Source organism: Narcine bancroftii, chromosome 4, assembly GCF_036971445.1.
Source record: "Narcine bancroftii isolate sNarBan1 chromosome 4, sNarBan1.hap1, whole genome shotgun sequence".
NCBI classification, from domain to species: domain Eukaryota; kingdom Metazoa; phylum Chordata; class Chondrichthyes; order Torpediniformes; family Narcinidae; genus Narcine; species Narcine bancroftii.
The window spans coordinates 84,907,793-84,921,915 of record NC_091472.1 but is presented as its reverse complement, the minus strand read 5'-3'; the positions used below and the strand labels follow the sequence as shown (position 1 = coordinate 84,921,915).

At 39.9% G+C, this 14,123-nt stretch overlaps 1 protein-coding gene across 12 annotated transcripts in view; it reads right to left on the bottom strand.

Annotated features, from left to right (window-relative positions):
- LOC138760764 (protein sel-1 homolog 1-like) overlaps nt 1–14,123 on the bottom strand; it is a 107,923-nt gene that overhangs the window by 1,066 nt on the left and 92,734 nt on the right. For all 12 annotated transcript variants that reach the window (XM_069931819.1, XM_069931811.1, XM_069931809.1 and 9 more), the window contains 5 exons: nt 7,902–8,050; nt 5,624–5,789; nt 5,457–5,531; nt 1,809–1,981; nt 256–384 (listed from right to left, as the gene is read on the bottom strand). In XM_069931819.1, coding sequence (XP_069787920.1) covers nt 256–384; nt 1,809–1,981; nt 5,457–5,531; nt 5,624–5,789; nt 7,902–8,050 — 692 coding nt within the window. The remainder of the gene's footprint in view (nt 1–255; nt 385–1,808; nt 1,982–5,456; nt 5,532–5,623; nt 5,790–7,901; nt 8,051–14,123) is intronic.

Here is a 14,123-nt window from a genome sequence, read left to right as displayed (position 1 = left end):
TGAAAAGAACTGATGGAAATGCTGTGCTGGTTTTCTTTTAACCTCCATTGGTATAGCTGGACCTGTGACGACATGCAGCATTTCTGTTTTTATTTCAAGAGTACCTGATCTTTTTATTGATATACAGGACCCAACCTAAACCTAACTGCAATTAGCTCTTGTTGGGTGGTTCGGCTGCACTTCCTTCTATTTACTCAATCTAGAAAAACCAAATTCTGACCCTTGTGTGCTATTTTGATTGTAAATCATACTTACTTGAGTGTACTGAACTAAGTTGACTAGATATATGGCATCGAGCTTGAGCAGTGCAAGGAAAGCTGGCAAGTGTGCATCTGTGCTCATTTCTGCAGCAAGACCATAGAATCTTCTGGCCAAATTTAGATCCTAAAGAAAAGGATATACATTTGAAATACCATTTGGATTTGATGAAAACCTGCAATATTTTGGGTACAAGTTCCTGTCAAGTTTTATGAGGGGAAAATTAGAGAATCCTCATTTTTATCTTGAATCTTTGGATGAAATTTGTCATGAACATTTTGTTTCGATATGGTGGTCAAGCCGATATCGGACTATGAATGCATTTTTGTCAGTAACATCCGTATCCAAGGAACATTTTAAAATCTAATAATCTTAGGTTACTCAAACATATAAATTAGGAGCAAGAGCAGCATCCGTGGTTCCTCAGAACTGGTCTGCCAGTTATTAAGATCACAACAAATATACAATCACTTCATGTGATAACCTTTTACCCCATGCTAATCCAGCATCTATTCTGTTTTTTTTTAAATAACAGTTTTTGCCTCCAATGAGGAAGAGAAGCACAATCCTCAGGGGAAAAATTGCCTCAAATCTGAGGTAAATTGATGACATTTTGTTAGATAATGTATTTCCCAAACAAAGAAATAATCTCTCCCTGACCATCCTACCCATAATTATTAAATTTTCTCCTTTAACAAAGAGACAAAATAGCAAATCCCATAATTTCTACCTTCAAATCCAGCCCTATTATTTATACAAGCAAGCTTTAGACAATAGTAAGTTCTTGGCTAATACATTGAACATTAACATGCTCGATGCCGCCGTAACCCACCCAGACATTCAAGAATTGTAGAATTCTACAGCATGAAAAGAATCTTTTTGGCCCAACTTGTCCATGCTGTCCAAGCTAGTCTCATTTGCCTGCTTTCAGCCCATACCTCTTGTTAGGTCTGCTTTGTTTGAGAATGAGTGAGTCAGACACCAGACTGAGTCGAAATCGAGGTTCTTTATTACCGGATTGTAACACTTGCAACTAACAGTGTTAGTTGGAGAAGGCGCATTCTCCTGATATCAGCAAGTGGTGTTTTTTTATACCTCAGGACACATACTTAGTAAATTATCATACCATTACACTGTCCAATGAATAAGCTGTTGCTACCCTTCACTGTTAGTCTGCTGCTCATCAGCTTGTTAGTGCCAAGCTTATCTTGAGTGTACAAGGTCACATCTGCATTCTGTTACTCCTTAGTACTGGGTGACTCCTTCTCCGGTCCCATCTCATGATGTTTTTACCTTACACTCTCTCAACCTTTCCTATCTCTGTACTGTCTAAATGACTTAAACATGGCAATTATTCTTTTGTCCTTGCCTCTGCCATTTCCTCTGGTAACTCATTCCATATACCCACAACCCTGAAAGTGAAAGCTACAAATGTGAAAGTGCCCATCAGGTTTCTTTTAAACCTTGCCCCTCGTTGAAAACTAAAGTGCTCATTGCACATTAAACTGCAATAAAATTATTTCCATTATGATGACAGAAATGGTTCATACCTGTTCTGTCCCAAGACCATGTTCGTACATGTATGCAAGGTTGAACATGGCTTGTGCACTGCGTTTCTGTTCAGCAGCTAAATGATAGTGAATTGCAGCTGTTTTGTAATCCACTTTTGTTCCACGACCATAGAAGAAATAATCGCCCAGTTTAATTCTGGCATATGGGTATCCTAGCAAGCAAGATACAGGTTTAAAGTCCAACTAAAATATTTGAACATAGATTCCAAATAATTTATCATTCTGATTGTCTGCTTATAAGTAGGAATGCTGTGATTCACTTTAAAAAGAAAAATAATAATAATATATCAGTTTAATAACTGCCTGCTTCTTATTCTGAGATTCTGATGCCTAATTTTATACTTTCAATCAGGAAACATTCTTCCTACATCCAGTTTGTTAACTTTGCAAGAATTTAGTAACATTTAATAAGATCACTTCTCTTTCTTCTAAGCTCTAGAAGAATGTCCTAGTCAACTCGATCTCAACTGGCAAAACTGTCTGGAACCACATTTCTGTATGTTTGCTCCATTTCCTCCATGGTAAGTATGTAATTTATGTGAATGGAGACCAAATTTGTACACAGTACTCCAGGTGTGCTCTCACTAAGATGAGTAAGGTAATAAAGGCCAAGATATTCTCCTTTTGATTTGTTTGCTATACTTCCAGGCCAGCTTTCAGTGACTTGTGCACAAAGACACGCATCAAGGTTCCTTCGAGCATCAGTGTTATTCAATTTCCATTTATAAAGCAGTCTTTTTTTCTGGTTGTTCACTTAAGTGAATAACTCAACATCTTTCCACATATTACATTTGATATTTTCCTACCTGCCCCTCACTGCATGTGAATAAATCCCCTTGAAATCACTATACATCTCCACTTGACTCTCAATTTTACCTAATGCTAACCACTACACTAACCATGCCACCTACTAAGCTAATGGTGCAGTTCGTCTGAAATTATACATACACCACGCCAATGATTCCACCACAGTTTTTGTCAAAACTCTAGTTTCTATTCACAGTGTTTTATTACTACATCCTTTATTATATATTCCAACATTTGACAAACAGATTTGTAGTTTCCAGCTTTCTCCATTCTTAGAGTGGGGTCACATTCTCCAATCCTTACGAACAATTCCAGAATCTAAAGAATTTTGGAAGTTGATAATCAGAATGTTCACCATCTCCATGGTCTTTTTGCATACTTAGTGCGGTAGATTATTAAATATTGAGATTAAACATCAGAATCCAAATTTATTGTCATGAACAAGTCATGAAATTCAGTGTTTTATGGCATCATCATGGTGCAAACATTCATGTTATAACCATTTTATGACATTACTATAAATGTTTTAAAATCTGATGGCAGCAGGGAAGAAGGTGCCATTGTGTGCTTGTCGTTTGGCTCCTTTACCTTTACCCCGATGATAGCAGAGTGAAGAGGGCATGGCCTGGGTGGTGGGGTCTTTGAAGATAAAGGCTGCTTTTTTAAGATACCACCTCATGTAGGTGTCCTCGATGGAGTGAAGTCTGGTGCCTGTGATGTTGCAGGCCGAGTTAACAACCCTCTGGAGTTTATTCTTGTCCTGAGAGTTGGTGCTTGTGATGCAACCTGCCAGAATGCCAGTACACCTTTAGAAGTTCTCGAGAATTTTTGGTGACATACCGAATCTACTCAGACACCTCACAAAGTATAGCTGCTGATGAGCTTTCTTTGTGATTGCATCAACATGGAGGCTCCAAGACAGATCCTTGGAAATGTTGATACCCAGGAATTTGAAGTTCTCCACTACTGAGCCCTCGAAGAGGACTGGTTCGTGTTCTCCTGACCGCTTTCCAAAGTCCACAATCATCTCTTTGGTTTTGCTAACAATGAGGGCAAGGTTGTTGTCGTTACACCATTCAATGAGCTGATCTATCTCCCTCCTGTCCGCTTGCTTCCTCATTGTCGTTTCGTGTCACCAAGTTACATCTCATATCTTTTCAAATTTGATTTCCACATAAGTACTGACTGATTTTTGGAAGCTGACTACTGCTTTGGGCAATGATTTGTTGCAAGATGTAGACATCTTGGGGAGTGTTCAGTATTAGGTGATTCCAAGTATACAGAGTGGAGGCTCCCATGTGACAGAAATTGTGATTTTTTTCAATGAAAAAAGATGCATCATCAGATTTTTAAATCCTGCACATTTGTTGCCATACATTCTCCTTTCAGAGAAGTATATTTGTGTGGACTTCTCAGTGGATTGTCACCTTGTCATGGTGGAGAAGCTTGTGCGGTCCTGAGATCCAGAGAGTGATGCCGCCTGGAGCTATGCTGCTGGTCGGGCTACCCATGGTGGTAAGGTTGAGAGTGAAGTCCCTGACAAAGAACAACCAAGACCTCAACAGTAGAACAGGTGGACAAAGTTACTTCGAACTCGATGGCTGTGAAGGCGGACGGAGGCTGCAACAAATCCATAATCTCCAATGGTCGTGGTTTCCACGCTATTAGAATTAGTTGATTGATATGTGAAGTATCGTGTGCCTCTTGGAGTGCAACATTAAGTACACGTTAAATAAATACACGTACAGGTGTCTTCACTCTGTGGAAAATGGAATGAAGTCCATCCTCAACTCCGAGGGATAGCCACGACCACTGGATTTGTGTGGAGGCTTCACAGTGGCAATGTATACATTATTATGATTGGGGAGCTGGGCCACTGGAATATAGAACCGTTGCTTCTACCACCGAAGTAGGGGATAACTGAATAAAGCAAAAGCTTAGATGGACAATGAAAAAGATTTGAAAATGAGAGGCCTTAAGACTTGGGAGCAGATGTAGGTCCATGGAGTCTACTCTGCCATTCAAATCATGGCTAATGCATTTCTCCTCCTCATCCATTCTCCTGCCTTCTTCCCAAGATGTTTGAAACCCTGAGTAATCAAGAATCGATCAACCTCTGCTTTTGGGAGATGGAAATTGAGTACAATTATCAGTTACACCATTGTGACAATTAGTAAATACACTCCAGGAAGGTCCATAAGTACTTACAGTTTTGTCTGGGAATAGATGAAGCTTTTCCTAGGCTTTTCATCATAACCAATTAAAAGAATTTTAGTAGAGGATCATATGATGAGATGAAGTTTCCAACCTTAGTGAAGTGTTAGTAACAATGAAAAATTTTGATGCCAGATACATTTATGGGTTTCAATGATTTTACTTGAAACAAACCCCCTCGTTATTAACTTTTGATGATCAGTGAGTTGCCCTTTGCAGTTAAAAGCATATTATACAATAATTTGAGGCCATTAACTGAAAATAATACACCATTAGTTTAGACTACAAGAATCCAAGGTGACTGAACATGGAAAATATAAATTTAAAAATTGTTCAGTGATTTAAACAAAAGTATTCGTGTCAAACACCACGAATATATCTGTGTTCTGGATAATTGTGGAAATAAATCAGACATGCAAATCTACATTTGGCATTGTTCAATTACTTATTTTCTATTCAGGAAATTTGTGATATGCTTTTATTAGTACATTCATTTTATTATGCAAGCCAGCATACTTATGGGGTACGAAAAACAACCTGAAATTAAAAAGATGTTTCCTATTATTTGACAGTTTTCTGTAATGTACCTTATATCTACACCTGTACCTTGAGCTGCTGCTCGGTTCCAGTATATTAATGCCACTTGATAGCAATCAGTTATTGAGATGAGTGCCGGTTGTTCTGTTTTAAAAACAAATACATTTCACTGAGTTTATTTCTAATCAACTTAAAGTAATATTTTTGTGAATCTGAAATATCGTTTTCAAATTTACCATATTCTAGAATGTAGGCTACGTTACTTTGAGCCATTTCATATCCTTGTTCTGCAGCAAATAAATACTGAAGGAAGGCAGAATCTATATCATTCTCTTTGTAGGCAAAATATGCAGATAAGAACCTCTTAGTCCACTGACCTTGTTCACAAACTTTCTTGTAAAGCTAAAGGAAGAAGGGTAGCCTTGATAAGTTAAAAACTGAAAATAATTAGATGATCGAGTTCAACTGTGGATTTAGAATCAAACATAATTTCAAAACAAAAGTTAGACTGATTTAATATAATGTCTCCCACTATATTGTATACTCGATGTTATGACTTCAAGGGGATAAAAAGCATAAAATTAGAATTTATGAAATTCAAAATTATGCAGATCTAGAAACAAAAATATTTTCTAGATATTTAATTTACAGTGCATTTTCTCACTATGTGAAGAAAATGAGAGATGTGACCAGGGACTGATTCAATCTCCTTGTGCAACAGAAACATTCTTTATTATAAACTACTAAAATACCTACAGTACCTTGGTTATTCCAAATGTATTTCTAAGAAAACTGCAATTAATATTAATTTTGTTTTTGCTTTTAAAACTTGATGTTTTTTGTGTGGTCAAGGTTACTGGCCACTGTATAAGTGGTGTTTATTTATTTTGGTGCAGTCCTTACCAATGAATGGGGACCAGAGGCAGTCTTATGGAAGTACCATGGAACACAACATAGAATTGTGGAAGTGACACAGAGCATGTCACTGGTTCTCTGTTTAGAATTTATGAAGTGTCCCAGGGAAAAAGCAATATGTACATTTATTGAATATTAAACAGATTAATGAAAATACTCAGTACAATTGTGTCATTATAGTACTGGAACTGAAGACTTCAAGACCCAAAGTATTAATAAATTAACAAGGGTGCTTTCCTGCACTAATTTCTTTCTTTCAATCTTTTTGCTGAGTTTAACATAGCAGGCACACATTGTACAGAGAATACAAGGCGACCAAATATGAAGAATATAAATAAATTTCCAAAATAATAAATAATAACAATATACTCCTTCCCATACAATGTTGTCAAAATGACAAAAAAAATTTAAAAAAGAAAAGAACTCTAACCCCCTACCAAAAAAACCTGGGATGTTTTGACATAAAGGTAAAGGTAAAGTTCTGCTGAATGTATAAAACATTTCTACCTGAAGGAAAAACCATGGACATAAATAAATACATTCCACGATCAAGGCAAACTGATTTAATGAGCATGAAAATACTCCATAAAAGGACTTCAAGTTTTAGGGAGATTAGTGTTAGCATACATTGCAGAACACCTGATCTTTTCTAAATTAAGACGTGATATGACATAACCACTGAGTACTAGTGGGTGGAACAGGACCTTTCCATCTAAGTAAGTTAGCTCTTTGTGCCCATAAGAGTTGTAATGACGATCAGAAGAATAAAATAGCTAATTCCTTTATAAATGCATTTCAGTTGCTTCTTGCTTCTTCATCAGAAGGTTTTAGAGCAGGATTTAGAGCACTAAAATCTAGGCTGCCTCTCTTATGCAATATTAGGGAGAGGTGCACTTTTGAAAATAAACTACCAATTTAGACATTACTGTTTGTCGGCATCCTTGTACCTGTTTGCAAAAGAGGAAGAGGGTTGTTGGTATCAAAATTTGTGATGCACTGTGGTGACAGTAAGCAGACACAAGATTCAAAAAGACTGAACAACAGGCTTAATTCTACTTAAAGTCTTCTGCTGCAGTCAGCTGCAACTCTGAGTGACTGACCTCGAGGGGCCGGATGTGGCTTATATCCCAACTTATGATTGGCAGCCGACCGGGTGTGATCTTCTGCAGGTACATAGGTCACCCCCTGCAATAGGCTCGTCGTGTATTACCACAAAAGTAAGGTGAAGTGTATATCTCACTTTTGCACACATTGCATGTACAGCCCATAGAAAGCAATAAATTCACATTGGAAACATTAGTCCCTGGGGGAGAATTATTTAAAGTATTTTGCATCCCGATTGATGTTATGTGTGTGTGTGTTATTACAAAGTAAACAAAATGGTATAGAATGCAAAGTTAAATAAATATTCTCAAGTTTTGCTGGTTCATCTTCACAAAGTGCCAGCGAAAGATAATGCAGTTCAACAGTTAGAAGTAATGGCACAAAGAATTGCATGTCTGCAAAGAATAAGATTGAGAACCTGTTCACTTTCTTTCCTATTATACCATTCAAATTAACTAGTGATTATATTAGAATTAATTGTACTGTTTCTATCACCTCAACAGCAGTAAGGCAGGATCTGACCACTCCAGTTCCGCTTCCATACATCTGAGCTAGATAATACAAAGCCAAGGTATGTCCAGCTTGAGAGGCATGGTGAAAATACTTAACAGCCAACTTATAGTCTCTCTTTACACCGAGGCCACCTGTAATAAAGGAAAGTGTATATTAACTTAAGGTACAAAGGTTCCATTATGATCACATAATACTACATTTAGAATGTAACGTACATGAAATTCATTAACTTTGTCTATCATAAGGAAGACAGAGTCGCTACTTTGTCTAGCACCCCTCATAGAAATGAGTGTAAAGGTTAAAACCTTGTGTTTTTGATTCTTAGTTAATTTTGTGCCTATCCTTTTAAGAAAGTATTGTTTGCAGTATTACTATAGAGACTATGACATCATATGTCATAATATCTGGGCGGTCCTAGAGCTTGCACCTCATTCTTCGATTAACCATGACAGAGACGTGACCTCAAGATACTTTTCTTTGAATTTATCTTAATTTATCTTAATTTCATCTTATATCATCTTATTTTTTTTTATATCTGTTTAAAGTTAAATATTGTTATATCATTATACAGTCTGCTTTGTTTATTCATTGTTCTGAAAATCTCAATGCGAAGTTATGCAAAATGTTCATCTGTTTTATCAATGAATTAAAGCTACTTAAAGCTTCGTCTACAAAGTTTGGTTTATTGGATTAATAAGATAATAATTCAGAATATCATCACTCATGTTTCCTTGAAGAGGACACCTTTTGAAATTTGAAATACTAGAACTTAGAAAGTGTTGTCTATAATGAGACACCTTCTTCCCTTCTTTGGCTTGGCTTCGCGGACGAAGATTTATGGAGGGGGTAAAAAGTCCACGTCAGCTGCAGGCTCGTTTGTGGCTGACAAGTCCGATGAGGGACAGGCAGACACGGTTGCAGCGGCTGCAGGGGAAAATTGGTTGGTTGGGGTTGGGTGTTGGGTTTTTCCTCCTTTGCCTTTTGTCAGTGAGGTGGGCTCTGCGGTCTTCTTCAAAGGAGGTTGCTGCCCGCCAAACTGTGAGGCGCCAAGATGCACGGTTTGAGGCGTTATCAGCCCACTGGCGGTGGTCAATGTGGCAGGCACCAAGAGATTTCTTTAGGCAGTCCTTGTACCTTTTCTTTGGTGCACCTCTGTCACGGTGGCCAGTGGAGAGCTCGCCATATAACACGATCTTGGGAAGGCGATGGTCCTCCATTCTGGAGAACAAAGTCACAACCCCTCATTTATAAGGCCAGTGCTCTAACCACTGAGCTATCAGAACCTACAAGTTTTTTTTAAACAGAAACATGGCTGAGAGAGGGTTAGTAATGGCAGCTGAACGCTCCATGGTACAATTGTTAAAAGCAAAATAGAGGTGGAAGAAAGACAGGTGGGAGTACATTACAGTATTACTGAGGATATTCTTGGTGGGGGTGTTGTCCATTGAGGCTCAATGGACGAAGCTTAGAAATAAGATGGTGATCAGGAATCAAAGGAGCTAATGTGAAGGGAGATCGCAAACAACTGGAAATAATCAGGTCATAACAGTAGGTGAATTCAACTTCCCATGTATTGATTGAAATTCTCACAGTGCACAGTTGAATAGCAAGAGACTGAGGTGTAACTTGGAGAACACTGGAGCCAGTGACCATAACTCCATTGGTCAGGGAAAAAGATAGGGCTGATCTTCAAGTCCTGAATTGGGGCCAGGTAAATTTTGATGGCATTTAACAGGAACTTAAAAAGATTGACTGGGAGAGGTTGTTTACAGGTAAAGGGGCATCTGGAAAGTGGAAACAATAGTCCTATATGAGTGAAGGTCAACCCTGGCAAGATTAAGGAACCCCAGATGACCAGAAACATTAAGGTCAAGACAAAGAGGAGGCATATGCCAGTTATAGACAGTTGAAATCAAGCAAGTCCTTTGATCAGTGTAGACCAGTCACACTGCACCTGCTGCAGTAGTGTTGCAGCCACCGTACTCGTAGTAGTGGTCTGCACATGGCGAGCTCCATGGGCGTGGGTGGTTATTTCTATGGAGTCCAGGCGCAGTACGGCCGGTATGTACAAAGGTCCCACTAACCTGTAAATAATAATAAATAGTTTGTTGTAGCCTCTCCTCATGGAGTTGTGTCGTTATTTACACCATGTAAGAAAACATGGTGTCAGAATTGGGATCGCGAGTGAGGCTTCCCAGTTGACTTCAAAGTGAGGAACCAGCACCATGAAGCAGCAGTCACTCTGGTGGATGGATTTCAGATAACCTGACCCACTCATCTTTGAGGGTAACGTTGCCAAGAAATGGTATATTTTCGAACAAGAGTACAATATATTTATTGCGGCAGTGCTTAGTAACAAGCCTGCCAGCACCAGAGCATACATTTTATTAAATATGGCAGGTCTGGCAGCCATAAAGAGGAAGAGATCATTTGTTTATGCAAGTGAAGTGTGTGAAGGGGAGCTGATTCTTGGTTCAGCAAACTGATTCTCAGTCCCAAGTGTTTGAAAAAGAAATATAGAGAAGTATGCAATCCACAGACCAATATCATGATGGAAAGGCATATGGGGCAGCAAGATCAAAACCATTGGCATGGTGAAGCTGTGATGCTACTTACAAAGACATTTACATTTAAAGATGTTCTTCGTTGTCCACAAGGATGTTATGCTTCTGTTTGGCCTAAGAGTATGTATGGACATGGGACTTGTCTCGTTTAGTAGACAAGATCATCACCAGATATGCCCCTCTGAAGACGATTTGTCACAAGAAATTTTCTGGGATTACAGTGATCTCTTCTTAAACAAACTTGGGAGGCTGCTAGCAACGTATTGCATGAGGCTTGACATGGAAGTAAAATCTATGATTAGTCCAGTTCATCATATACCATGAAGGACAAAGTCAAGGCCAAGCTGGACTGAATGCAGGAGTTGGGAGAGATTACTCGGGTTTCAGAGCTGAGCAAATGGGTGTCCACCATGGTAGCCACCAACAAGAAGGATGGGCAAAAAATCTGGATATGCATTAGCCTGCAGGATTGTAACACAGCCCTGAAGAGACCACACCATCCGATATGCACTGTGGAAGAAGTTGCTGCACAAATGGCTGGCGTGATCGTATTCTCAGTCCAAGATGCCAAGAACTCCTTTTGGCAGATCATAATTACTGACCACGTTCAGCACTAGTTTCGTTCAGAACAGATTTCTGTGAATGCCATTTGGAATTAATTCAGCCAGTGAAGTGTTCCAGAGATCCATGGAACAGATTTTTGCTGTCATAGTCAATGACATACTCGTAGCCGGCAAGAACATAGAAGAACATGATACCAATTCTAAAAAAGTGCTCCACCTTGCCAGAAAGATGAACCTGAAGCTCAACCCCCTCATGCAGGTTCCAGCTGAACTAGGTCAGCAATGTTGGCCATGTTTTCACCAGCGAAGGCCTGAAAGTGAACCCCTAGGAAACAAAGGCAATCACCGAGATGCCAGTGCCAGGGCACGTTGCAGCCCTACAGAGGTTTTTCGGTATAGTTAACTACCTGGTCAAGTTCATCCCGAACTCAAGTGAACTCAGGGATCCATTGAGGCAGGTTACACATAAGGACGTGGAGTGGACTTGGCACAAGAAGCAACAAAATGCTTTTGACACTTTAAAGAAGGACATGTTGTGCACAGCAGTTTAGTTGTACTACGACATCTGAAAGCCAGTAATGCTGACCCATAATGCCTTGTAGTATGGGTTCGGTGCGGCATGCTTGCAAGCTGGAAAGCTAGTGGCCTATGGTAAACGGTCACTCACCGATAACAGAGACCAGGTATGCACAAATCAAAAAAGAATTGTTGGCGGTGGTTTTTGCCTATTCCAAGTTTAATGACTATACCTATGGTAAGTCAGTGACCATTGAGTCTGATCAGCATCTCCGATCACAATTTTGAAGAAGCCCATACATGTAAGACCAGCAAGGCTTCATAAATTCAACCACCCTGGTATACAAGTGCGGAAACAGATGCACCTAGCCAACACACTGTCTCTTGCCTCTAGAGACTCCACTGTCCAACAGGTTGAGGAGGACAATTTTGATATAATATTGGTCACTCACATATCTTCATCTCTTCTAGAGGAGCTAAGGAGACACACAGCAAAGGATGCTACTTTAAAAACCCTTGGCACTTGCATCAAGGGAGGTTGGCCAAACAAGCAATGCAGTCTGCTACCAGCTGTGTGGCCCTACTTCCCATTCTGTGATGAGTTGCTCATCGATGAAGGGGTTGTAATGAAAGGCCAGAGAGCTGTGATTCCCAACGTTGCAGAAGAGATATGTCAACATCCCGTAAAGAAGGCATATAGGTGCAGAGGCAACACAACAGAGGGCAAGGGACACAGTGTTTTGGCCTGGGATGACCAAAACCATTGACCAAGAGGTTCACGCCAGCTCAGTGGGCAACAACACTAAGCCACACCAGCAGAAGCAACCATTACAGCTTTTCACAGCAGAGTAGGGCTTCGCTCACATCACCAGCAGCCCAGAATACCCACAGTCTAATGAATTGGCTGAGAGAGATGTAAGAAGTGCGAAAGAGCTTATGGAAAAGCCCTAAAGGGAGAAAATGAACGTATTCCTCAATCTGCTTAACCTGAGGAATATCCCTCGAGGCGCCACACTTGGGTCTCCAGTACAGAGTCTGAGGAGCATCTAGAGCCTCAAATGAGAAAACCACAGTTCAAGACCCAGCTGTTGAGCAAGGGATTGCTGCAGAAGGAGTTCTATGACAGGCGAGCTGTCCACTTGAGCCTTTGACAGTGGGACAAGTCATCAGGATGCAAACTCCACAGGGATATGACCAGACTGGCATGGTAGAAGAAAGTTGCCAGAAGCCGAGGTCCAATTGGAATGGAAAGTGTACAGGAGAAACTCCCTTCCTGTAAGGGAGCTGGCCCCAGTTCAACGCGATCTTACAAGACTGTACACCAGAACATGGGACGTGAGCATAAAGATGATGGTACTCCCTCAGTAGCCACACCTGAGATAATGGACAGTGCACATTCTCAGGGTGAGGTACCACAGGCCTCTACCTCCACAGAGAGCTACTACACGATGCGTGCTAGGCATACCTGTAAACCGAATCCCAAGTACAAAGACTGAGCCATGTTGGTTGCATTCATTGTGTAATGTTAACTTACAAACCGTGTTATGTTGGGGTTTACTCAAGAAAGGGGATGTAGACCAGACACGCTGCACATGCTGCAGTTGTTTTGCAGCCTCCATACTTGTGGTATGGCTGGTATGTACAGAACTCACACTAACCTGTAAATAATAGTAAATAGTTTATTGTAACCTCTCCTCATGAACCGTGTTGTTACTTACACTTCATAAGAAAACAATCAGTATAGAGGATGTAGAAGTTCACTAAAGAGGGAAATAAGGGTGGTGGGGGGTGGTGGAGGGCAGAAGTAGAACTTGTTCTGGTAAATAAAGTGGAATTCAAAGAGATTTTACAAGTATTAAAGACTAAACTGTAACTAGTGAAAAATAAAGTTGTATGTAAATGGAGCTACCAGATGGATGATGTCCTAAACAAGTATTTCTCATCTGTATTTACCAGTGACAAAACATGGAGGCAGGGGAATTTAGAAGATCAAACTGTGATGTCTTGAAGAGAGTCCATACAACAGAAGGGGAGGTGCATAAAATGCATAAAGATAGATCATGAGTGTCCCATGACTTTATGGAAATCTAACAAAGAAATCACAGTAGCCACTGACAGAGATATTTGCATCATTGTTAAGCATAGTTGGTGCCAGAAGACTGGAGGGTGGCCAATGTGCCTTTATTTAAAGGATAAGGATAAGCCAAGGAACTGCAGGTCAGGGAACTTTATGCCAGTTGTACGTAAATTACTAGGGGGATTCTGAGAAACAGGATCTACTTGTATTTGGAAAGGCAAGGATTGGTTAGGGATAGTCAGCATGACTTTGTGCATGGAAAATAGTGTCTCACAAATTTGAATTTTTTAAGAGGCGACCAAGATTGAAGAGGGTAGGGAAGTAGATATTGTGTAAATGGATTTCATGAGATTGAGAGTGAGCAGGTCAACACAATACGGAATTGGCTTGAGGGTAGGAGACAGGTTGGTAGAAGAAAGTTGTTATTCAAATTGGAAGCCTATAATCACAGGTGTGCTGCAGGGATTAGTGCTGGTTCCATTGT